This window comes from Protopterus annectens, chromosome 10.part0, assembly GCF_019279795.1.
Source record: "Protopterus annectens isolate FY-2018-M chromosome 10.part0, PAN1.0, whole genome shotgun sequence".
In the NCBI taxonomy this organism is placed as follows: domain Eukaryota; kingdom Metazoa; phylum Chordata; order Ceratodontiformes; family Protopteridae; genus Protopterus; species Protopterus annectens.
The window spans coordinates 880,791,730-880,818,998 of NC_056744.1; the positions used below are offsets into that span (position 1 = coordinate 880,791,730).

Below are 27,269 nucleotides of genomic sequence, written 5' to 3' on the forward strand. Positions count from 1 at the left end.
TAGTAACCATGGATGCATCCCAGATTGGGGGGGGGGGGGCATTATCTGGGAAAAACAGTTCAAAGCAATTTTTTTCCCTTTGGAGGCCAATCTGCATATCATTGTTCTAGAGATGAGGTCAGTGCTGTTAGCGTTGCAAGCATTCTACGCAGACCTTCCCTTTGGAACATTTGCAGTTCAAACAGACAACATGGCAGTGGTCTTGTACATCAGCAAACAAGGGGGAACCAGGTCCTAACCCCTTTGTTGAGAAGCCCTCAGAGTTTGGCAATGGGCAATTTCATCCGACCACTTTCTCATTGTAATGCACATCCTGGGGGACTCCAACATGACTGTGGACAGATTGAGCAAATATATTCTAATGCCTCACTAATAGTTTCTCAACCCATCTGTGGCGGAAAAAATATTTCGCCAGTGGTGCCAGCCTTGCTCCAAACAAGAAGTGCAGCAGCTACTTCGCTCTGATCCCCACTCTGGGGCAGTCGAGAGATGTGCTTCTACAAGATTGCCGCCCCCGGTCTACTCTATGCATTTCCCCAGTTCCTCTTGTATCCCAGTTTCTAAAGAAAGCCATCAGGTTGAAGAACAAGATAATCCTCATTGCCCCGTTCTGGCCTCAACAGATCTGATTTCCCTTTTTTTAGCCTCCCCTAATTCGGAAACCTATGAGTCTGGATCCAACTCCGGACCTACTGTCCTACCCGGACGGATTGGTTCGTCCGAATCTACAGAACCTCAAGCTCACTGTGTGCCCTCCCCAATTCCCATGATTGCTAGGCAGTCCTCTCTCAGTTCACTAGTTCAAAGACTTGTTCTGGCTAGTCACAAGCCCTCAACAAGAAAGTTGTACCTCAGCAAATGGCGCACATTTTCTGTGTGGATGTCCAAGTTTAATACTGACCCATATTCAGCTCCAGTCAATAAGGTGCTAGAATTCTTGACATCAGTTTTTGAAGCAGGAGCTTCAGTGTCTGCCATTAAAGTGCATCTAGCTGCAGTCTCCAGTTTTCACTTGGGGCTGAATGGCTCGTCCTTAATGTCTGATGAGCTTTGCACAGCATTTTTGAAGGGATCTATGATGCCTAGACCTCCATGTAAGGAACCATCTGCACCTTGGGACCTAAATTAGTTTTCCAGTCCCTGGTTTATCTCCCTTTGGACAAATGTGATCTAAAATTCCTGTCTTGGAAAACTTTGTATCTGTTAGCCATCACTTCATCCAGTAGAATTTCAGAGATTTCAAGCTTTATCCTGTAAACCTCTGTATATAATATTTCATTAAGACAGGGATTACTTAAGAACTAACCCTTCCTTTCTCCCTATTTCTGAAACCAGTCTGAACCAGACTGTCCAACCTCGGGCTTTCCTCCCATATTTTTCTAACAAAGGCAACTGTTACCTTCATTTATTGGATATGCATAGATAACTCCATTTCTGTTTGCAAAGGATAAAATAATTCAGAAAATTAGAGCAGTTATTTGTTCCCTTTACTTCATTGGCAAAAGGGAAATCTGTTCCTGAAGTTTCTCTGGTTAAGTGGCTAAAAGACTGTATTACTTTAGTCTATAACAACAGGGATATACCGCTACAAAGGCCTGTTGAGGAACATTCCACCAGAGCAGTAGTCGCATTTGCAGTTTTCCATTCCAGGGTCTCCTTGGATGATATTTACACAGTGGCTACATGGGCTTCTCCACATACCTTTATTACTCATTACAAATTGGATCTGGTCTCTAGGTGAAGGGCTTCCTTCAGCTCGATGCTCCTCAGGAATATTCTTCTGCAAGACCTCCCACGATTCATGTTGCTGGGGATTCTGTCCCACTGTCAAGGACTATGTGAAGATTGACAACGTCAGGTAAAGAAGTTATGTCTTACCATAACATTCCATCTGTGTTTTCAGTCTTCACATATCCTTGACATACCCACCTTCCTTCCCCCGTCCCATAATTTTTATGGTTGAGTGGATTTAGATGAGGCATCTCTCCTGTCTTTCTTTATATATAGTTATCTGTCACTGTTTTTATGGTAACTTGATCTCAGGTAATTTGGCGAGGAACATTATAGATAGAGCTGAGCTTGAGAGTTTTTGGGAGACACGAGCTGGAATAATGGCCGAGTCTGTTCCGAGGTTTGGAACTGAACCCACTGTCAAGGATATGTGAAGATCAACAACACAGCACATTATGGTAAGACAACTTTTTTTGGTAAATGCCAAAGTACAGTAAGTAGAAAATTAAAATTAAGGTCTTAGCCACCTGCATTTGAAGTACGGAATATTGTAACAGAAAAAAAAATTTAAGTGGGATCTTTAGAAAAGGGAAGGAGCAGATTACATAGAAAAAATGGAAATTGTGTGAACAGTATGTGCAGAATACTGTATTGGAAGAGGAGTGAGTTTTAAGGGAAGGCAAGGATTGATCCATTTATGTAATGCTTGATTGATGATAGTATAAAAGAATGCATGTAATCGATCATGTTTGTAACCATGAACATGTTGTCATGGTTTGTTTTCTTTTATACTAATGCTTGATGTGAAGTTATCCTATCTCGCCTTTGTTCTTTACTGATGGGTTCGGAACCGATCCTCGGTTCTGACTCTACTGTTTTTACATGTTCGATGTCTTTAACTAGCTTGTGGCTTATTCCCTATCCCATGATGCTCTAGTGCCTTCCCCAGATCTCGTTTACTGCTGAAACAGATCGGGTAATTCTTCTAGCTCAGACTAATTAAAATACGTTTTTCTTGCTTAATTCACATTTTTGGGTCTAACCTTTAAGATTTATAGTCTTCAAATTGGTGTGTTGTGTGTTTGCTTATAATAGTTTTTGGTTTAATATTTAATGTTTAGCAAAATGTAAATGTCTTTTGGGCAGTGTTGCGTTTGGGGTCTACTTTCTCTCTAGCCCGTTTTATGCCAAGTAGTTTTACTGAATTGTCGGAATTAAGTTTTAGGATTGGTGTTTAAAAAAGCAAAATTAGATAGATTTTTGCCTTCCTGTCAATTAGCGACTGTTTTTTTTCTCCATGGTGTGTGTTGAGATGACTTTGTCAGCTCCATTTTATATATATATATATATATATATATATATATATATATATATATATATATATATATATATATATAGTTATCTTATTTAGATTAGTCTGCTGTTTGTTGCCTTTTCCTATTAAAAGTTCACCTTTCTTTTAGAGCATAGTCCGTTTAAATTAGAGGACTCATTTCTTCTGTGCGAGTTGTGATAGTTTGTATAAAAAAAAAACTTTGTAAATATTTAGGTATATAGGTTTGAAGTTCTGCTTGTGGTGTGTTCTTCTACAGAGCTTATTTCTTCAAACGTTACATAATTATACCCAGCTCGTTTAAGTGAGAGAGCTGCAGGGATTGTATTGCTTGTTTGGACTGTTGTTACTGTACTGTAAACTGTTAGGATGCCTAAGCAACGAAAAGAGTTGAAGCCTTTGGGTTTTAAAAAATGCTCAAAGTGTGGTCAAAAATGTCAATTACTTATGGACAACACAGTGTGTGTATACTGCCTGGGGACAGTTCATTTACAGGAGTCTTGTGCCATATGCCACTCCTTTAACTCAAGGGTACTCTAGGAGAGAAAGAATAAATATTAAAATGATTGCTAAACTCTTCTTTTACAGAAGCCCTAGGACAGGGTCAATGTCCACAAGAAAAATCCAAGTCACCTCCATCAGACAAGACAAAATCTTCAAAAAGATCATATTCTACTTCAGACGGGTCGGAGCCACTAGAAAGGCACCTAGAATGTCTCCCGACAGTTTCTAAACCTATTGGTTCCAAGGAACCATCTACTTCGGCTCCACTGGTGTCGGAGCCATTGGTTTTGCAAGTAAGGAGCCGGTCCCCTGCCTTGGAGCCAGTGTCTCCTACACTAAGGTCTCCATTATTGCAAGTTACAGTAGCTGCAGCTCCCCCATCTAGATCCTCCAGATGCCTTTCTGATTTTGTTGTGAACTGTGTGATGCAGAGACTGCTGAGGACACCGGAACTGGCTAGACTTTTGTCGGAACCGACCCAGAGGGCCTTGGAACCGACTGGACCTGTCCCTTCTACTTTGATTCCTTCTCTGACCCGAGCAACGGTTTCGGAGCCGGAATGTGTGGAGCTAATTGTGGTGGAAATGTCGGAGCGGAGACCTGCACCAGGATCTTCGGCTCTGAGTGCTCTGACTACCTCGCTGCTGTCTCAGGGATCTAGGAGCCTCCACTTGCCGGTCGGGTCCAGGAGAGAGAGTCGGGCCAAGTTTTTGTCTGATCCGATCTTGCCTCTCCGGGCCTCGGCTCCTGTGAGCTCTGCTCTTACCTTTGCTTCGGAGCCTACCCCTGCGGTGCCTGGGGGACCACTTGGTTCTTTGGAGCCGAAAGTTTCTTCGGATCATGGGTGTGGGGCTTTTGAGGCTATGAGGAGAGCACTGTCCTCAGAGACAGCCTCACCTTCAGATCCAGCTGTTCCTCCCCATAGGCACTGGTGTCCATCTCAGCAAAACCAACCTCACACAGGAGTAGAAACCCAGAGCAGCAGGAGCCCCCAGTGGGTGAACCTTTTATCTTCTGAAACCTCTCCGGAAAACCTTTCTGAAGAGGTTCCGCAGAAGGAGACGTGCAAGAGGAAGCATTTGGACTCCCTGCAGGAGTCAGTCACATAAGACACAGGCCTCGAATCGGAAGGGTCCACACAGTCGCCCACTGAGGATGTCTCATTTGCTGACATCCTAGACATCCTGAAACAGAGGCGTGGCTGGAAGCCCATCACCCCTTCTGATATGGAGTCTGTTTACGTGAAGGCTTTCGGGTCTCAACATTCCACCACTTGGGTGTCGCTGTCTTTTGACTAACTTATGGAACTAGTTTGTCTGAAAGCATGGGAGTCTTCAGACAGTGAAGCCCATACCTAGGAGGCAAAATAAGTTCATAACATCCCCCGGAGATAAAACTTTTTTGACAAAAGTGTTCCTGTAGATGCTATGGTGGTGGCAGCAGCCACTAAAAAGGAGTTATCGGAAACGTCCACTTCTGTTCATCCTCCAAACAAAGACTCGTGCACAATGGACAGATATAGAAAGTGCATGTTTTCTTCGGAGACCTTCACTCGGGTCCCTGAATTACCCAACACATTTCACTAGATTACAGAGAGATCTCCTTAAAGAGCTTGCATACACTTCCAGGGTGCAGTAGCTGAGGGGATAGCAGAAAAGGTATCATCCCAGCTCTCCACCCTTAATTCTGTAGTGAACTCTATTCATGAGGCTAGTTTCCTATGCAGCTGATGGAGCGAGTAGGTCAGTGGGTTCCGGAATTGTCCTTAGGAGACACTCCTTTATGCACTTGTGTAATTTCACGAAACCCGTAAAGTCATCCTTTATTAACACCGCTTTCAGTGGCTCATCTCTTTTCGGACCTAAGGTAAGAGAGACACAAACCAGGTGTGAACAGGAAGGAAGAACTCTCTCTGCCGTGGGAGTCCATTTTTCTTCTACTTCTAGACCCTATCCCAAGGGTCAAAAGGGGGGAAAGATGTGGTTTCAGAAATCCCAGCGAGATTTTCAAGACACACTTGGTGAACCTTCCTTCGGGGGCAGAGAAGGAGGTAATAATGGAAGGCGCTGGCCACGCGGCGGGGGTGGGGGGGTGTCTGCAGTACCAGGGCGACCAGGATTCCTTTTTCAGTAAGCCCTTCCAGTGCTGCTGAGAGAAGGCCCACCTGTCCCACTCTGGAGGCAGCCGGGGGACACTTAACTTTGTAACCAAACACCTGGCTAAAAATAACAAGACAATTGGGTCCAAAGCATCCTATCCAGAGGTTACTCAATACTTTTTTCAATGCCACTTCCACAAAGCAAAAGGATCCCAGACAATTCCACCCAATCACAGGGATCAAGCAACCACAGAAGTTGCTAGAAAAGTCATCCAGTCAGTCCCCGCAGACCAGGTAGGATCCAGAACTTACTCAAGGTTATTTTTGGTTCCAAAGAAAACAGGGGACTGGAGACCAATGTTAGATCTCAGCAGACTGAACAAGTCATTAAGAAATACAAAGTTCCAGATGGTCACACTGCAGTCGACACTTCCCTTTCTGGGAAAAACAGTTGGATCTGCCCTTTAGACCTCCAGCATGCATACTACCACATAAGAATATACAGGCCATCCAGGAGTTATCTGCACTTTCAGCTGGGAGCCATTTCCAATTTTGAGCTCTGTCCTTTGGCCTCACTACAGCCCCCAGAGTGTTCAAATACATGGCAGTAGTCAAGGCTCTCCTGCGACATTCAGGATTCCGTGTGTTTCTTTACCTAGACGACTGGCTCTTAACCGCCACCACCAAGCAGCTACTAATACAAGCAAAGAGCACCACCTTACAGTTTGCCCATTTAGGAATTACTATAAACTATGAAAAGTCTGCCGCCTTGCCATCTCAGTATATCATTTTTATAGGCACAGAATTAAACACAACTACAATGACTGAAAACCATCCAGTAGAAAAGGATACAGGCTCTTCGAACACAATTGTTGAATCTCCTGTTCAAAACAAAAGATCAAGCAAGGGAAGTTTTGAAAGTACTGGGCACCATGGCTGCAGCGATCAATATAATTCCTCTTGCCCGTATGCACATGAGAATTCTATAATGGCTTCTTTTTACTCAGTGGTCAATGCAGAAACTTCCACTGTCTCACCAAATAATACTGACACAATCTTGCAAAGACCACCTATGTTGGTGGCTTCACTCAGACCAAGTGACAATAGGCCAACTTTTTATTCTTCCAGCCCCACTAGCCACGGTGACCACAGACTCTTCCCAGATAAGGGTGGGCGGGCATTATCAGGGAAGAACAGCCCAAGGCACGTGAAAAGATTACGAGGCTCACTTGCATATCAATGTCCTAGAGATGAGAGCAGTGCTTCTAGCATTGCAAACTTTCCAGTACTCTCTACCTTTAGGAACAGTTGCAATCCTGCAGACATCAGTTGTGTAGTACATAAATAAGGAGGAACCAAGTGTTACCCCCTATGTTGAGAGGCCCTGAGAGTATGGCAGTGGGTAATGTCTTCCCAACGCTTTCTAATAGCAACACATATCCTGGGGTAGTCCAGCGTGATTGCAGACAAACTCAGTAGAGAAATACTGGTGCCACACAAAGTAGTCCCTCAAACAAGAAGTAGCGGAAAGGATTTTCCAAAAATGGGGCCAGTCTTGCTGCGATGTCTTTGCCACGTCCGCAAACGTGAAATGCAGCAACTACTTTGCTCTAATTTCCCCTCTGGGGAAGTTCCCAATGGATGCACTAGCGCATGATTGGCCCCGGGTCTCCTCTACCCTTTTCCCCATTTTCCCTTAATACCCAAAGTTCTTCAGAAAGCCAACACATTGGGAAGGACCTTAATTCTATTAGCCCCTTACTGGCCTCGTCAGATTAGGTTCCCCTTATTGCAGTCTTACCTTCAGGAGGAACGTTGGATCCTGGACCCAGTGCTGGATCTTCTGATTCATTCATCGGGAATTCCTCATTCATCCCTTCAAACCCTCAAGTTGACATCTTGGCTGCTCCAATTCCAAACATAGCCAGGCTACAAAATCTTTCATCCACTGTACGACACATTTTGATACCTTCTCATAAGACATCAGCAAGAAGATTATATTTTAATAAATGGTAAAGATTTGCAGTTTGGGCTCTAGACAACCATTCTTATCCTTATTTGGCATCAATCCCCTCTATTCTGGAATTCCTGACAAAGCTTTTTAATGAAGGGGTGGTGGCTACTATGAGTCCAGTTAGCAGCAATTTCAAATTTCTACCTTGGGAATAATGGGCCAAACATTGTGTCACAGACTGTCTACAGCTTTTCCTAGGGGCACTAATCTTTTTTGGCCACCTATTAAAGCCCCTCTACCACCATGGAACCTAAATTTTGTTCTATCCAGCATAATTCTTCCCCCTTTTGAACCTGCATCATCATGTGAATTGAAGTTCTTGACGTGGAAAACTATCTTTTTAGTGGCCATCACTTCAGCTAGAAAGGTATCAGAACTACAGGCATCATCAGTCAAACCCCCATACCTATTATTTCACAATGACAGAGTATCAGTGTACAAACCCATCTTTCCTGCCAAAAGTATGTCCAGAATCCAACCTAAATCAGTCTATAGATCTACCAGTTTTCTTCCCCAAGTATAGCAATAAGCAAAATATATGCTACACCAACTTGATGTTCATAGACAATTACATTTCTATTTATACAGAGCAAGAGTTTAGAAAATCTGATCAACTGTGTCCTGTTCAGATGCCAAGAAAGGTACATCAGTAGCAAAAACTGCTCTGTCCAGATGGCTATCAGACTGCATTTCCTTCATCTTTAATTCAGTAAATAAACAACTGCCAAACAAAATAAAGGCTCATTCTACTAAGGCTGTTTCCACTTCTGCGTTTCATGCCAAGTTGCCAATAGATACCATTTGTGCAGCAGCAACTTGAGCAAGGCCTCATAACTTTATCACTCATTACAAAGTAGATTTGGCCTCCAGGGACAGGGCCTCCTTTGGGTTCACTGTGCTGAAGAATGTACTCCGATGAGCCACCCAGGAAAAATGGTGCTAGGAACTCTGTCCCATCAGTAAAGAGTGAAAGCGAGATAGGACAATTCACATAAAGAAGTTATGTACCTACTGTAACGTTCCATGTGAGTTGTCCATCTCGCCATTCATTTTTGCGTCCCTCCCTCCATCCCCCAGACTGTGGCTTCTAGTGGATCGAGTTTTTTTTTTTTTTCTGATTGGCGCCTCCTTGGTTTGACCCTCTTCAGGTCTTATAGAAAGGGAATTCTATAAAAGTGTTAGCACGCAGGCAAACAAGATCTGGGGAAGGCACTAGAGCATCATGAGATAGGGAATAAGCCATGAGCTAGTTGAAGACCTCGAGCTTGTAAAATCGTCCGAGTCAGAACTAAGGATCGGTTCCGAACCCATCTGTAAAGAATGAATGGCAAAATGGACAACTCACATGGAACGTTATGGTAGGTACATAACTTTTTTGTCTGTGTCTTAAGTGATAATTCAATAAAGATGTTACAAAATTAATTCAGAAAGGTACATATCAGTGTTAATGAACATTTTGAGACAGTTTGAAGTCTTTTTAGGATATAAAATTAATGAATATAAGGCTATAGCTGTAAGTTATTCACCCATTTATGACTTGGTTCAGCAATACCCATACTTATGAGGACATGATAAAATGAAGTATTTAGGAGTATGGATTAAATAAGTTTGTTATATCTGGCAAAAATTTGAGGGAAGACACTAAAAAGGTAATACACAAAAGAGAGTTTGGAAGCTCTTATTTTTGGGTATGCATAGCAAGATACAAGCAGTGAAAATGTATTTAGTCCCTTTAATTTTATGTATAGGTCAGGCATGTTTTTATCCACCAAAGGAAAAGTTAATTTTTCCCGGAGGGAACGAGCGTGAGTTAAGTGGAATAAGTTGATCTTCCTAAAGGAACAGGGTGATTCAGGTTTACCTGATTTGAATGGATACATTAGACTACACAGAGTTCAGCTAGATTACACAAGAACAAGGTTGTAAATTAAAGTATAAAAGGATAATGATGAAGCGGGGGAGAATTTGTAAAGAGTGTGGTTTTGGATGCAGATCCTTTATGGAGAATAACTGCCATTCGGAACATTATTTATATTCATAAAGTTGCAGAAAGTATTTTAAGAACTAAGCCAACACGTGAATGGAGAAAGATTTAGTTAATAAGGATGACTGCAAGTAGGGGTACAGAAAATAGGTAAGAGGGGGATTTACTGGGGAGAACTGGTAAAGGGACCAAGGTATTGGGAACAAATAATTAAAGAGGGAAAGGTAAGAGAGTAGGATGACGTCAAGTAGAAGTTTGGACTGCAGGTTAGAGACTGCCTTCCCTACCAGGGATTGATATCAAAGTATAGATAAAGAGGAAGTGACATGGGAGTTCAATGTGAAAGACCTGCTCCTGCAGATTTTATTTTTAGTCTAATCTAGAACAGACAGTGCTGTTTAAAACAAGATAGGAGAGCATATAAAATATGGATCTCCTGTCAGATGATTGAGTGTGCAGAAACTCAAAATTCATATGATCGGGACCATTAGATAGAAAATGTTGGAGGTATAATGGGAAAGAAAGAGGAAATTGGGAACATATTTTTGGGAGTGTAGTGAGTTGGTCAATTTCAAAAATTCTTAGAAATACTCTATCAGAATTATTGGAGAAGCAAATGGCTATTCAGAAAAGGGAAGGAGCAAATTACATAGAAATAAATGGAAATTCTGGGAACAGTACATGCAGACTAGTGTTAAGGAGGAGTGAGGTTTTAAGGGAAGGTAAGAATTGAGTGAGAGATGTAATGTGTGTAAATGAAAAAATGTTAATATGATGTCTTCTCTTTTCTATTAATGTATGTGTTCCTCTGTCTTGTGTGATATTTTAATAAAGGTCTTTAAAAAATAAATCTTTCATTGGTTAGTCGCACTTAATTTTGCACTAGTCAGGGGATCCGTTTTCTTTTAACTACATTTCAATTATTGTAATATTTCTTTCATGTTTGCACCTTTCCCAAACATTGCAACCTAGGTGTTTCTTCCAGGCATAGGCTTTGGCAGATCTATTTGTCAAGGCATATTCTCTGTTGCCTTATTTAACTTCCATTAGATTGTACTGTTTGAGACTTATTTAGGAAGTTGGGATTTTTTAGAAAATGTTCTTAACAATGTATTATTTATGTATACCTACTTCATGTCCCCATCTTTGAGATGCTCATTCAGCACAATTTTTTTAAGGTCCTTTTGGTGGATTCTCTAGGTTGGAATTTTTGTTTGCTAGGAGCCATTTGTAATGGAGAGGGATCTTCCTTCCGTTTTAGATGTATTTTCATCAACACCAACTGGTTGTGATTAGCTGGAAGTTGGTACTAATGGACAGCTTTGCTAGTACAAGATTTTATGCGTAAATTCTTTGCAGTCAGCTAATTGACTCTGATTAGCTTTCACCTGTTTACTGAAGTATTCTAAAACTACAGTATGTTACTTAAATAACTGTCATATTCAAGTTTAAACTTGTTTGCCAAATATGTCTTTGCTGAGTTAAGAAAACTTAAAACTTTGTACATTTTTCCTTCTCAAGGATACAAAACCATCTCTGGTGTTTGAATCTGTCACTTTGGAATTACCAGATGTTACGAGGTATGAAAATATTTACATTCTTTTTTTTGGGGGGGGGGGATTTCTCCTTTCCTTTTTGTTTGCATTAGTTTAAACTGGTTTCTTGAAGTACACATTTCTGTAACATTGCTCATTTTATTTTCCGTGGTTTTCTAGTATGCATCCTGTCAGCTGGTTTCTTGGACTGCTGTAGCTTTAAAACTTTGTGCCAGCTGTAATATTTTATCATGTTTTCCAGGTTCACAAGTCTTAGAAATATGTGTGCTGAGCTACATTTTATTGATTTTATCTATAGTAAGTATTCATCTGTTACTTTAAATTGGGAATTTATTTGGCAGAGTGTAGTTTGAATACCATATATTTCCTCCAGTCCATTTGTGTAATTCGTCCATTTTGGTTTTGGATGGTGTCTCTTTCATAAGAGCAAGCACATAATTAAATTGCGAGCATATTTATTTTCAGCCAGTGTCTTCATGCTGACAACGTAAATAGCTGTATTTTTTTTTTTGTTTCCTTGTGTATGCAGCATGAAAAAACATATTACCGAAATGTAGCTTTGTTAGACATGCACCACTGATTCTCTCTGTCATTTTGAACTTGTATAGTGTAAAACATTATCTAGTTAATCAGACTGCCATGGAAAATTATTCACCTGGCATTAATGATTATTCATTCATAGTGAATATACAGTGGATATAAAATGTTCACACACCCCTGTTAAAATGCCAGGTTTTTGTGATATAAAACATTGAGACTACAATAAATCATTTCAAAACTTTTCCCACCTTTAATGTGACCTATAACCTGTACAATTCAATTGAAAAACAAATCTGTTATGGGAAAAAAATATAAAAAATAACGTAGAAAACTCTGGTTGCAGAAGTGTGCACACCCTTAAACTATTACTTTGCTTTGTGTGCACACCCTTAAACTAATACTTTGTTGAAGCACCTTTTGATTTAATTACAGCATTCAGTTTTCTTGGGTAGAAGTCTATCAGCATGGCACATCTTGACTTGGCAATATTTGCCAACTCTTCCTTGCAAAAGAGCTCCAAATCTGTCAGATTGCGAGGGTATCTCTTGTGAATTTCCCTCTTCTGGTCACCCCACATATTTCTATTGGATTTAGTTCTGGGCTCTGGCTAGGCCATTCCAAAACTTCAAATGTTGTGTAGTCCAATCTCACCTTCATTTTTACATATGGGTTCGGAGTCGATCCTCGGCTCTGACTTGGCTGATTTACAAGCTCAAAGACTTCTGGTTGGCTTGTGGCTAAGCAGGTATCCCACAGTGCACCAGTACAAACCCCAGATCTCGTTTGCTGCGTCGAAGAGTTCGGCCGTGCTTCTCTTGGCTGTGGCTAAGTTTCAAATTTTTTTCTATTTACATATATAGTATTAGAGTTTATATTGTGTTGTTAGGGTTGCTATTATCCTAGGCAGTTGTGTTGTTTGCCCTTTTGGTGGAATCTTAGTTTAAACTTGTTGTTAGTCTGGTATCCTGTGTGCCAGTTTAGAGTTCCTTGTAAGCACCGTTGCGCCTTGTTTTTTTTTTCTCAGGTAGAGTGTTAGTTTTTGGCAGTTTTCCGCTGGTAGTTAACAGGGGCTCCTGTTATTTCTGACCGTTATTGGGTTTCCTTTGACAGTCAGCTTAGTTTCTTCAGTGATTGTATTTTTGGCGGGGATCCGCTTGCTAATTACTTAGGGTTGAAGTTGCCTTCCCTAGTACGATAGTTATTATTATAAAATTTTTACTAAGAGTCATTCAGCTTCTGTGTGAGTGAGTTTTTCTCTTTCCTGTTGTGTTTAAATTAGAAGACCTAGCTTTCTGTCCACCAGGCTAGGCCCGTTTAAGTTAGAGGACCTAGTCCTCGTGATATTTCCTTCTGTAGGACTAGGCCCGTTTTAGAGTGCCTAGTCCATTCCCCTTCTTCCTTTCCTGGATTGTGTGTGTGTGTGTGTGTGTGTGTGTGTGTGTGTGTGTGTGTGTGTGTGTGTGTGTGTGTGTGTGTGTGTGTGTCTGTGTGTGTGTGTGTGTGTGTGTGTGTGTGTGTGTGTGTGTGTGTGTGTGTGTGTGTCTGTGTGTGTGTGTGGAATGTCTAAGGAGAGTAAGGAGCACAAACCTTAGGGTTTTAAGAAAAGCATGAAATGCTCCCAAAAGATGTCTTTAACGGTTGGCCACAGTAGCTGTGTTTACTGTTAAGGGGCCATCCACTTGCAGGAATCATGCTTGTTCTGCCATGCTTTCTCTCCTAGGGTGTTAAAGAACAAGCTTATACTCAAGGGTCTACTAAAACCATCCTTTGAGGAAGCTCTATCCAGTTCTTCGGCTTCCTCCATGTCTGGCAAATCTAAATCTTCAAAAAGGCCTTCTCTGGCACCGGCTGGTGTCTTGGAGCCACCTCCTAAACAGTCAAAATCCGCCTCCTAGGTTCCACAGCTGAAGTAGAGCAGCACCATTATGGTGTCAGAGTTGGTTCCAAGTGTTTCGGAGCCGACATCTGAACTGATTGAATTAGCAGTTGAATCTGCTACTCTGAGCCGGTCTGTCGATTCCCTACCAGTTACCGTGTTACTGAAGTCTCCAGTGCCCCCTAGGTCAAAATCCCCTACTTAAGTCTTCCAGGTCATCCAGGAGCCTTTCCAAAGAAGTTGTGGAGAGGGTAGTGTTGAGATGCTTGAAGTCGTCTGCTTTACCAAAATTATTGTTGGCTCCGACCCAGTCAGCTCCAGAGCAACTCAATCCAGCTTTGCCATTGTCTGCTATTCCTCCTCCAAGCCATGTTGGCCCTTCAGAGCAGGAATGCTTGGTACCACAGGAGGAATTATCAGTTCCAGCTCCCTTTGTCGCTGCGTTGGAGCCGTCCGTCGTTTCCAGGGGCCGAAGCTCTCCTGTCGGTGCCAACGGGGAGGGTTGGAATCTATCTTCGGTTCCGAGCCTTCCTCTCGGTGTGTCGGCCAGGGTGAGCTCGGACCCTTCATCCACCTCGGAGCCGAAGGCTCTGGCTCCCACGTCAGCCTTTGTCTCTTCAGAGCGGACTAGGTCTTCAGAGCCGGGGAGGTTGGTGTTTCAGATGAGCATGCTGTCTCATTCTCCAGCTCCTACAAGTGGTACCAGCACTCTCCCCCTGAGAGCACCCACTTTGGTCTCAGCCCCTACTCTCTCAGGAGACAGCAGAGACCCTCATCCTCAGGAGCCATCGACCTGCCCGGAATGTCCTTTCGAGGAGCCTCCCCGGAAGAGGTTATGTAAGAGGAAGCATGTTGACTCTCAGGATGAGTCTTTGACATCGGACACTGACCTTGAGGAGTCGGAAGGGTCCCCCAAGTCGTCCTCTGATGATGTCTCCTTTGTGGACATCCTAGTGATCCTTAAGCAGAGGTGCGACTGGCCCACTGTCAACCCTTCTGATGAGGAGTCTGTGTACCTGTAGGCTTTCGGGTCTCAACCTTTCGCTTCTTGGGTGTCTCCGCCTTTTGACGAATGGATGGATCTAGTTAGTCGAAAGGTGTGGGATACTCCTGATGCTGTGGAGCCAGTCCCCAGGAGACCTAATAAGTTTGTCTGTCCCTCCTGGTAAAGAGTTTTTGTCTAAGGGCGTTCCCGTAGATGCCATGGTGGTGGCGGTGGACACAAAGAAGGAGCTGGCAGAGACTTCTTCCTCTGTTCATCCACCAAACAAGGATTCTCGACAGATGGACAGATTTGGGAAGGGTATCTTTAGTTCAGCGGCATTTACCCTTCGATCGTTGAACTATGTCACTCACTTCATGAGGTTGCAGAAGGATCTTCTCAAAGAGTTAGGAGATTCTATACAAGGTGCCTGTACTGAGGGAGTCCCTGACGAGATTTCTGCTCAATTGTCCACCTTAAATTCTATAGTTAACTCCTCCATGCGGCTTATCTCCTATGCCGCTGATGGAGCGAGTAGAGCAGCGGGTTCAGGAGTTGCCCTGAGGCGCCACTCCTGGATGCACTTGTGTAATTTTGCAGAACCGTTCATCTACTTTCACCAACGCCCCATTTGATGGTTCCTCATTGTTTGGTTCTAAGGTGAAGGATACACTCACTCGGTGTGAGCAAGAAGGAAAGTCTCTTTCTGCCTTGGGAGTACATTTTACTGTTCCCTCTCGACTATACCCCAAAGGTCAAAGGGGTGGTAAAATGTGGTTCAAAAAGTCCCAGAGGGTCTTTCCGGACACACAGGGTAAACCCTCCTTCAGAGGCTGAGGAGTAAATTGGGAGACGTCGTCGTAGAGGCAGGGGTGTGGTCCGCAAGACCATGATTCTTTTCAGGGACGGCCTTATCAGCGCTCCTGATGTGGGGCCCGACTGTGTTTCTCTGGGGCCGGTCGGGGGTCGCATTTCTTTGTATCGAGAAGCCTGGCTAAATATCACTCAAGACAAGTGGATACAAAGAGTTGTTACCAGAGGCTATATCATACCATTTTCCCTTCCACAGTTTGTTCCCAGGAAGATCCCAGATGTACCACCCAATCACAGGGATCAGGCAACTGTGGAGATAAACAAGTTGCTCTTAAAAAGAGTCATCCAGTCCGCCCCAGCAGACCAGATGGGATCTGGAACTTACTCCATGTTCTTTTTAGTACCAAAACGAACCGGAGATTGGAGGCCAATATTGGACCTCAGCAGATTAAACAAATCCGTGAAGAAGGACAAGTTTTGGATGGTAACACTGCAGTCGATACTCCTGTTAGGGAAAGACTTTTAGATGTGCTCTCTAGATCTCCAAGACACCTACTACCATATAAAAATGGACAAGGCATTGGGGAGCCATCTACGCTTCCGGGTGGGGGCCAGTCAATATCAGTTTTGTGTTCTGCCCTTTGGTCTCACCACAGCACCCAGGGTGCTCAAATGCATGGCAGTAGTGACAGCTCACCTGAGATGGGGATTCCAGGTGTTTCCATATTTGGATGACTGGCTCCTGACTGCCCCCACCAGGCATCTACTCCTCCAAAACAAGGACGCCATTATTCAACTTTGTGCTCAGTTAGGGATCTCCATAAATTGGGAAAAAATCTGCATTATTGCCCTCTCAATCTGTGATTTTTATAGACGCAGAAGTAGACACAGTAAACATGACAGTTCGTCTCACCGCCGAAAGGGCACAAAACTTAATCTCTCAAATTTAGCGTTTTCTCCCATTGCGGAAGGTCAGAACGAAGTGGGCTCTTCAGCTCCTTGGGACTATGGCTTCCACCATTCTATTAGTACCATTAGCCAGGTTGCACATGAGAATTCTCCAGTGGCTTCTGTCTTTCCAGTGGTCCTTCCAGTATCTCCCTCTGAGTCATCCTATCCTGCTGACGAAATCATGCAAGAAGGACCTTCTTTGGTGGATAGCTCCCAACCAGTTGATCACGGGTGCCCCCTTTTTTCCTGCCCAACCCGTTGCCATTGTGACCATGGATGCCTCCCAAATTGGGTGGGGGGGGGGTTATTATCTTGGCAGTACTGTCCAAGGCACATGGCAAGAACACAAGACTCACCTGCATATCAGTGTTCTGGAGATGAGGGCGGTGCTCCTGGCGTTGCAAGCACTTCAGGACCTTCTTCCTCTAGGGACTATTGCGATACAATCAGACAGCATGTCGGTAGTTTGGTATATCAACAAACAGGGCAGTACCAGATCTTACCCACTCTGTCGAGAGGCCATGTGAATTTGGGAATGGGCGATTTCTTCCCAGCACTTTCTGGTTGCAACGCACATTCCAGAGACAACTAAAGTGATAGCCGACAAGCTCAGCCGTGCGATTCTACTGCCTCACAAGTGGTCTCTGAAACGGGAAACGGTGGAACCGATTTTCCGAGACTGTGGACAGCCTTGCTGCGACCTTTTTGCCAGTCCAGTCAATGCCAAATGCAGCAGCTATTTTTCCCTCATTCCCCCTCTGGGGGAAACACCCAGAGATGCTCTGGCTCACGATTGGCCCATGGGACGTCTGTATGCCTTTCCTCCCATTTCCAAAGTAATTCAGAAAGCCACTCGGCTGGGAAGCAAGTTGATCCTCATTGCTCCTTCCTGGCCTTGTCAGGTTTAGTACCCCCTTCCTCGAGCCTCTTCTGGACGATCCTTGGATCTGGACCCAGCTCCAGATCTGTTGACTCGCATGTCAGGTTCGTTAAATCCCTCAATCCACACCCTCAGATTGACAGCGTGGCTGCTCCATTTCCATCCCTAGTCAGGCTTTGTGATGTATCATCCTCAGTATCACATATTCTTATGTCCTCCCATAAACCTTCGACTTAGGAGGCTGTATGGCAGTAAGTGGAAAATATTTTCTATTTGGGCACAGAAAATGAATGTAGATCCATACACTGCTTCTATCCCTGTGATTTTGGAATTTCTCTCCGAGCTTTTCCAGCAAGGATCTGCTGCTATCGGAGTCCAATTGGCGGCAATTTCTCATTTTCACTTAGGGTTTCCGGATACCAATTTAATGTCTCCTAAGCTATGCAAGACCTTTTTGAAAGGAGCCACTCAGTTGAGACCATCGCTGCAAGAACCTGTGGCTTCTTGGGATTTAAAATTTATGTTGTCCAAACTGACTTCTCCCCAGTTTGAACCTTCCCACTCATTCTTCATTGAAATTTTTGTCTTGGAAGACTTTGTTTTTGGTAGCTATTACTTCAGCAAGACAGGTATCGCAGCTACAAGCCTTGTCTGTTAAGCCACCTTATTTGATCTTTCACAAAGACATGGTGTCACTGCGTACTGTTCCCTCCTTTGTCCCCAAAGTTTGTTCCCCTGCTATCTTAAATCATTCCATAGAACTCCCAGTTTTCTTCCCTAATCACTGTAATGCAGCTGAATACCGGTTTCATCAGCTGGACATTCCTAGACAACTACTTTTTTATTTACAGCGGACCAAGGAATTTAGGAAATCAGATCAACTATTCATTTCCTTTTCTGACTCCAGATTGGGCTTACCAGTTTCTAAAGTTACACTATCTAACTGGATTTTCAGTTACATAGCCTTTATCTACAGTTCGGAGGGCAGATCTTTACGCTGCAGGATCAAGGCTCATTCTACCAGGTCGCTGTCTACTTGTGCAGCCTTTCAAGCCAGGGTCCCACTTGATAATATTTGTGCAGCAGCTACATGGGCTACCCCTCGCACTTTTATTACACATTACAAATTGGATTTGGCTTCCAGGGGTAGAGCATCCTTTGGCTCCAAGGTGCTTAAGAGTATTTTCCAGTTAGCCACCCAAGAATAAGGCGCTAGGGAATCTAACCTTCTCATTGCTCCCCTTGACAAGGAATTTCTCTTTGGACCTAAAGCTGAGGCTGTTCTTAAAAATATGGTGGGCAAAGCTAAGTTTATTCAGTCTGTGAAAGACTTCCACCAAGTTTAGCCTCCTAGGTTTAGAAGGACCTTCCCCACTAAATACTGGTCTTTTCCCTCCAAACCTAGAGACCAGACAGGAAAACCGAGTGGGAAAGGACTCCTAGGAAACAGCAACAGCTGCAGACACCCAGGCAATGGACCTCAGAAACTTCCAGGCAAGAGAGTTCTAATCCCGAGGCTTCTGCCAGAGAAAAATGACACCCCACCCAAAATGATTAGGAGGAAGGCTGTCCCAGTTCAAACTAAACTGGACTCTCATCACTTCAGACAAATGGGTTTTAGACATTATTTAGATGGTTACAAACTCCGTTTCGAAGAGCCTTTAAAATACTCAGGCTATCCAGATATTCCTCAGAATCAAAAAACAGAGGCACTTTTTCAAATTCCAATTGTGTGTTCTCAGGGATCAGTAGAATGAGTTCCAACACATCACAAAAGGCAAAGGGTCTTCTCCGGGCTGTTCCTGATTCCCAGAAAAGAAGGCTCTTGACTTACTATCTTAGAACTGTCCAACCTCAGTCTGTTTCTCTTGGTTCCAAAATTCAAAATGTTGACTCGTTAGAAACTTCTGCCCGTGATAGCCCCATGGGCACTCCTGGACTCTTCACTTCCAAAAGCCTTCCTACCCCCAGATAAGGTCTCCTTTTTAACCCACTACTTTCAAAGAATTCAGCAGAAACAATACATCTCAGCCAGAGTTTCTCCGAGCACTGGGATGCATGCCATCTTGTATCCTTATGGTTCCCCTGACTAGGCTGCACATGAGGAAGCTCCAGTGGTACCTCGAAAATGTGTGGTGCCAACACGGTCAGCCCCTGATGACCGAGATACAGCTGACCCTTTGCAGAAAGAGGAGTTTGCATGGTAGGTACAGACTGTGCCCAAAATCAGGTCCTTCCATTCAGATTCACTCCCTGGGCCAAACTGTCACCACAGTGCATCAGAGACAGCCTGGGGGGGGCTCACTTTCTACAACTCCACTCCCAGGGTGAGAGGTTCAGTTCAAGGACAGGCACATAAACTGGAAAAAGCCTAATGGGAGTGCAAAAAGGCCTGATAGCTTTCAAGGAAAAATTGGAATCAGGATTTCTGTTAGTCAAAACAGACAACAGCACAGTTATGTGGTAAATATCAGGCGGGGGGAACCCACTCTTACCCTCTTTACCAGAAGGGCTCATCCAGACTCTGCTACACTTCGCTGTGAAGGACAGGTTAGTTTGCCTTTATTGTTTGTATTTTGTATTACTTTATTGCCTTTCTATATTTTGAATACTGTGGTTTATTTTCTTTACCTTGTCTTTTACTTGCATTCTGCTTTAACAGCATATTAAAACTTCAAAAGTGACCACAGCTCTCTCTCTCTTCTGAGTCTTTCTAGTTGCCTGCCTCTTATGTTAATCTGACCATATATCTCATTTCCTTTCTACTTTCACTGGCTTGTGTGAGTAAATCACAAAATCATCATTTTTGAAATCCCTCCCCTTCAACTATTTAATTTTATTGGCCATCCTACTGTATTCCATAGTACCAGAATACAAAAGTGACCACCTCTTTCAACCCATCTTGCTGTTTTAAAAATAGTAACTCTCCACTAAACCGTAACTTTTTAAACGGGTAAAACTTAAGTTACCTACTTTCACATCTAACTTCTCTAGTGCACACTGCAGTGCACATTTTATTTTCATCTTACCTTTAAGCATCCCTGTGACTAGCACTTTCTCTAATACCTGCTGGAAAGCACTAGGAAGCCTTAAACTGATACAAGCACTCAACTCTCCTTGTTAATAGGGAGAAATTAATAGTAGGCACTAAACAGCCTATAATTGCTAAGTACCTTGCTAAGGTAAGGGAAAACAGCTCCCGCACTTTACAAAAAAAAAAAAAAAAAAGCACCAAACCAGGCATGTCCAAGGGTCAGCTTCCAGTGATTTCTCCTGTCCACCTGGTGAATCTGGGCATACTGGGGCAATGCAGCAATTGCCTCGTGGACACAGACAACCCTCTCCTCCTACCACCCAACACTACAACCTGTGAGAGATTCACTTACACAGCCAAAATGGTAGCAAAGCTCTCTCCACCCAAGATTGTGCTAGACAGTCAAGAGTAGAAGGTTAACACCCACACTACACCTCAAGCAACACATAGTCCTTCTAAACCCACACCACCAACACCCACATATAGCAACAGTAAATCCACATATGCAGAGGCCCTTAACTGTAACCTGCCCAAGCAACAAGGACCTCTGAAGCTGAAACGCAAACAAACACCAATCACAACCAAATTGTCACTTAGTTCACAACACCAGTGTGCCACCCAGCAACAGCCCCTAAGGCAAGACAATGTACTTAACACTTTAGTCATAGGTGACTCTGTAGTCCGGCACACTGATGTCCCTCTCACCAAAATTGAACAAGGAGAAAATTACGGTCAGCTGCCTGTCGGGTGCCAGGATCCACCACATAACGCATGCACTCAAGTCACTCCACAACAAGTACAAATATGACTCTGTCATTGTCCATGTTGGAGTGAATGACTTGAGACGTACCTCCCTAGACTACATGAAAAGAGACATGGAAGAGCTCTCAGATCATGTGGCCCAGGCATGTATGACCCTAGCCCTGAGTAGCATCCTGCCTTCACCCAGAATACCACCACAATATAAGGACAAAATGATTGACTTCAACAATTGGCTAAGCTTCTGTGTCATTCAAAGGGGATCCAGTATCTGCCTGCCTGGGATGACATGATTGACAGACCACGATGCTTTGCCAGAGATGGTTTGCACCTGTCGCCCCTGGGATTCCGGTTACTGGCTAAGGCTCTTGCCACCCCTATAGTGCCTTTTTTAGGCAAAGTTCAAAGGACAAAACCACCACCGTAACACATACAAGCATGCAAAATCTGAAGGTAGTGCTACTCAAAGCTAGAAGTCTAAACCTCAAATTGCACTCTCTCGAGGCACTCCTAAAAATGGAGAACATAGATATCTGTGCAATAACTGAGACCTGGTTCAAGGCTCCAGAGAGCACCCCTGCAATACCAGGCTACAACTCTTACCACACTTTTCGGCCACAAAACTAGGACCGAAACACTAAAGGTGGAGGAGTGTCAATATTCACCAAGGATATTCACACCACCAGGCTAGTTGCCCAACACAGTGCATCTGAAATTCTCCAGGTGCAACTAACACAAGGTAAGACTGCAATCCAAATTGTAGCTTGCTACAGATCCCCCACCATACCCAAAGATTCTCACTACACCTTTCTAAACATACTGGAAAATATTAAGCTAGAACCAAACACCCTAATACTGGGTGATTTTAACTATCCTGCCGTTAACTGGGAAAACTCATGTACCAACATCTTTGCCCAACGGTTCTTGGAATTCATAAATTCCAATGCCCTTGATCAGCTAATCCGTAGTCCCACCAAGGGGCTCCAATATCCTAGACCTGGTCATTACCAACATGAGAAATCGATGCTCCACACCTATGGTCACCCCCTCGTTGGTCAGGTCTGACCATAAGCTCATCACCCTTAACATCCACATCCCACCCCCACCCCCCAGTAAGGAAACCTCCATAAAAAACTTCTCCAAAGCCAACTTCATGCTACTCAAGTCAGAAGAGACAAACCTCATGACACCCATGCAGACGGGAACTGAAAGTTCAACTGCTGAATCCCACAATAAGGCACTGTACGAGCACATCCACTCATGCATGAATCGAGCCATCCCAAATAGAACCAAGATGCTCTCATCCATAAAAAGGAAGCCAGTCTGGTGGTCCCCAGCCATAAACAAATTGCCAAAGATTCCAAAGACAACCACAAGGCATTCTATAACTATGTCAAGAATCTAAATGGCAATGCTCAGATCTGCTCTGAGCTAAAACAGAATGGCATTAAATATACTGATCCCAATGATATTGCCATTATCCTGGCAGATAAATTCAGTGCCATCTTCACCCCCTAAATGGCCCATCTCAATACCAGAAGATTGCTAAATTCCAGTAATAATGGCCACACAGGTAAAAAACACACTCTACAAAGCTAAGAATACAGCATCCATGGGACCAGATGACATCCCGGGCTGTGTACTACATGAACTACAATATGAACTGGCACCTCACCCAAGTGTCATGTTTAATCATAGCCTCACCTCAGGTTTCGTGCCCACTGAGTGGCGCAGAGCTACAGTTATCCCACTCCACAAGGGGAGATCCACCTTGTATCCCGGAAACTACCATCCCATCAGTCTGACAAGCCTTATCTGCAAGGCCATGGAGCGTATCATCATGGAACTTATAAACAAAGACATTGGCAACCTTCAAACACTGGACCCCACCCAGTTTGGGTTCGTGAAGGGCCGATCTTGTCTCCTGAACCTGATTGACTTGTTCAAATCAGTCTCCAGAGCCATGGACAAGGGTAAGGTGGTCCACACAGCCTATCTAGACCTTGCCAAGGCCTTTGACACCATCCCCCACTCTGGAATCATAGATAAACTTACTAAGCTGGGCATTAATCCCTACGTCACCCAATGGGTTGCTAACTGGCTTACTGACAGAACCCACACTGTAAAAGTAGCCGACTCCAAATCCAGCTCCAGACAAGTGACAAGTGGAGTATCTCAGGGTTCAGTCCTGGAACCATTCTTGTTTGGCATCTACTTCTCTGAAGTACAGGCCAACACTAAGGGACTCTGGCTAACAAAGTTCGCAGATGACTGCAAACTGGGATCCATTATTGAATCCCCAAATTATGTGGATATCTAAAAAAGGGCCTTACAGGAACAGATGCTTGGTGCCAGAGCCATGGACTCAAGCTCAGTGCCAAGAAATGTATAGTTATCCCCTTTGGGGAAAAAACAGTATCCATGAATTACCATATAGGTGGCAGTACACTAAACACCGAAAGTGTGATAAGAGACTTAGGGACACAGGTGGACAGTGTTCTCACCTTGGATAACCACATCGCCACAACAGTCAGGAAATCCTTCTATGTGGCACACCTCATCACTAAGGGCTTTTCATCCAGACAAAAGGAGGTCATTGTCCCACTGTACTCATCCCTCATTAGACTCATTATAGAATACAACGCCCCATTTGGTATGTACCTCTCAAAACATATGCAACAACTGGAAAGGCCGCAGAAATACCTCACTAAAAGAATCACAGGCCTAAAGCAGATGCCCTTCGTTGACCGCCTTAGAAAACTCCAGCTATACTGTCGCATATTGTCTACACAGAGGCGATTTCTGCTTAACATACAAGGCCATGTCAAACCCAGAGCTGTTGGACATGCTACACTTAAAGAAATCCCAATCCCTCAGTGCCACATGCTCTAGGAATCTAAACCTTGCCATCACAATAAACAAAACATGCTGGAGGGATAGGTTCCTGACCCAGAGACTCCCCAGCCTCTGGAATAGATTGCCCATACATGTCAAGCAGAGTGCCTCTTTGTCCCTCTTCAAAAGGAACCTTGACGATTGGATGGGAGAAAAAGGAAATTCACCCCAGGGATCACATCATTCGCCTTGCTAGACAGAGGTCCAGGGAAGTAAATAGTTTGGGAAGAAATAGCCAGGGAATTGTTATGGCTAGGCTTGTATAGGCCCTAGGGCTGATAGCCTAGTACCAACCTATGAACCTAATAATGCAAGTTTGGGAAACTACTCCGTCTCTGAGGTTGTACCTCCTAGCACTTTACCTTCCATGGCTCAAAATACTCTAGATCATCACATCAGCAGAAACTTGATGGACCCCCATGAATGGCATCTGCATCGGGAAATATTTCTTAGCATGAGCCAGAGATGAGGAATCCCACAGATAGACCTGTTTCCAGTTAACATTTTCTTTGGTAGCAAAGATCCTGTTCCAGGATCAAACCGCAACCAGTCTGGAGAACAGAAGCTTTCTCCTTCCTTTGTACTCTTCTCTTCATTTATGCATTTCCTGCCTTACCCTTACTACCTTGAGTGCCTCTAAAGGTAAGAGAGGGCCCAAGGGCAGTACTGATAGCCCCAGACTGGCCCAGACAGCTGTTGTATTCCCTGCTTCTCGAACTAACCAACTAGAGTCCATGGCTGTTTTCTCAGAGTCAACCTTCTCACTCAGGGCAAGGGAAGGATTGTACACCCCAGCCTACAGATGTTCAGTGTCTCAGCTTGGATAATTCTACAGCATCCAGGAACAAGCTTTAGCGTAAGCAAACTGGTTAAGGACATTGTTAGAAATGTAGAAGGCCTAGCCCTAGGAAATCTTACTCGGCTGTAGATCAATATGCATGTGCTAGCCTGACTACCATTTTATACTTAGCTGTTGAAATGTAAACATGTATGTATGTAATTTGTTAGTTCAATCATATTTAAAGATGTTATCTATCCTGATGTGTTGATATATATTAAAACATCTGAACGAAACCCTAAGCCTTCTTATTTGTAACGTAGACAGATGAGCGACATCAGCTTAGTGGAAAAGATTTTACATCTGGTACTAGCAGCAGCACCTCATTTCAGATTCAGAAGAGATTGCTACCATTCTAGATTACCTGGCTCGTCTGGTTGATAAAGGCCTTTCCCACAGCTCCATTAAAATTTATGAAACTGCCATTTCGGCCCATATACCTGCACATCCTCCTGCCTTTTCCCATCCCCTGTGGGACTCATCCACATCAGACCTCCCAGGAGGTAACCTCTACCCCTCCATGGGACCTAAACTTTGTTCTGGAAGAATTGACATTACCTCTTTTTGAACCTGCCCAACTGTAGTTTCTGACTTGGAAAACTGCCCTGCTGCTGGCTGTCAACTCCGCCAACAGGGTCTCTGAACCGCAGGTTGTCATGGCGGTGGAGCCATTTCTCATCTTCCACCCAGACAAGGTTTCCGTCAGAACTAACCCTTCTTTCATCTCCAAGGTGGTCACTGACACTTATCTAAGTCAAGCCATTTACCTGACTACATTCTTTCCCAACTCCCAGAACAAAGGGGGAAGAATACTTAATTCTTGGGATGTGCACAGGCAGCTGTGCAATTATCTTAACAGAGCAATTGCCTTGAGGAAATCTGACTAGCTTTTTCTTACTTTTGCCCCTGGCTTTGAGGAAAAAAACAGCTTCTAAACAGACCATTTCAAAATGGATGTCCCAGTGTATCTCTGTTTGTTACAGCCATCATGGCAAAAAATGTCCTGAGACTGTCAGGTCATACTCCACTAGGACTACTGCAATCTCTACTGCTTTCTTGTAAGGGGTCCCTACTAAGGACATCCTGGAAGCTGGCACCCGGTCATCTGTGCATACTGTCACCAAACGCTACCTCTTGACAGCCTCCTCTTGGTCCAGAGTAGGATTTGCCACTGCCATCCTGCAGGGCATCCTCTTTTCTACCTAATCTCCTTCATCCCTCTTTTCAGCTCTGAGAATCTTCCCACAAGTCAGGACCAGTGAAACATGAAGAACATATACTGCACTTGTGTACACTTAACATAAATGTAGATGTTCAAGTGTATTCACTGTTGCAGCCTTCTTTCCTCCTACCTTCCTCCTTAGCCTACTAGGTAGTTTTTTTATAACCTGTTTTCTAGCTAAGGAAATCCCGTTGGCCCCTCTTACTGTAGGGGTTCTCTTCTTCAGTTCCCTACTGCTCATATGGGGCTCCTGCCTCTTGGGGGACAAGAAAAAAAGCAATTTCATGATGTAGACTGGTTCCCTATATACACAAGCGTACTAATGATTAGAGCATCTGCCAGCCATAGGAGGAGAAAAGAATTTACTCTGATAATTTAGTTGGCCAGAGGCTTTCATGGCCAAAAAATCCCGCAAGTTAGGACTGCAACAGTGAGTACAATCGAACGTTTCCATTTTTGGTAGGTGGAGAAAACTGTAATTTCTAGATATTGTAAACTCTGAATACAGTATGGAATTTTAGAAGTATTCATAAAGACCAAATAAAACAGACCAAATCCATTGCCTCACAGCTGATGTACTGTAGATCATACAAGAAATACCCCAAGTATACTATGAAAGAGTAGCAGGCAGGAGGAATTTTCAAAGCTATTTCTCATCTCCTTACTAGAATAATAATAAACTAAATTAGAAGGAAAGCTATGGAGGCCTATACTGGACTTGTCAAGTGTTTAAAAAAAAATGTATGAGAATAAGGAACCTACAGGTTGCTTCCTCTCTAGATGCTGTTTCCTTTCCTTTCCTGTCAAGGGATACATTTCTAACTATGCTAGGCATGAATAATGCCATCTACACATAACTGTTCACAAAAGGTGTTTGTGTTTTCCCACTTTCTGAGAGGTGAGACCTTCCCTTTCAGGTCTGCCTCCTTAATGTTTGGTCTGCCTTCTCATCCTGTACTCATGGTGTTTACAAAGTAAAATCATCTAGTCACCTCCTCCTTGCTGGAAAGATAAGCTTGACCATTATTCCAAAAATTTCTTTGTCTGTCTGGTTACATTGCTGGAAAAGGCACTGGATGGTAAAATCAGGGCAATTTCAACCTCTTTAGATCGGTACATATCATCTGTGACGCTCCCACATTAGCCCCTTTAGACATTTTACAAACACTGTAAACCAGGCATCCAGTTTAGGAAAACAGCAGGCATCACAGCTGCATTGCTGAGGGGGAATACTCAGGTACATATGCATCTTTTTCACT

The 27,269-nt window shown here is 43.6% G+C and overlaps 1 protein-coding gene across 1 annotated transcript in view; it reads left to right on the plus strand.

Moving 5' to 3' along the window:
* Window positions 1–27,269, plus strand: part of MTF2 (metal response element binding transcription factor 2) — a gene marked incomplete in the record, with an annotated part of 1,616,286 nt that overhangs the window by 1,449,183 nt on the left and 139,834 nt on the right. The window contains 1 exon segment of the mRNA XM_044085679.1: window positions 11,186–11,244. Coding sequence (XP_043941614.1) covers window positions 11,186–11,244 — 59 coding nt within the window.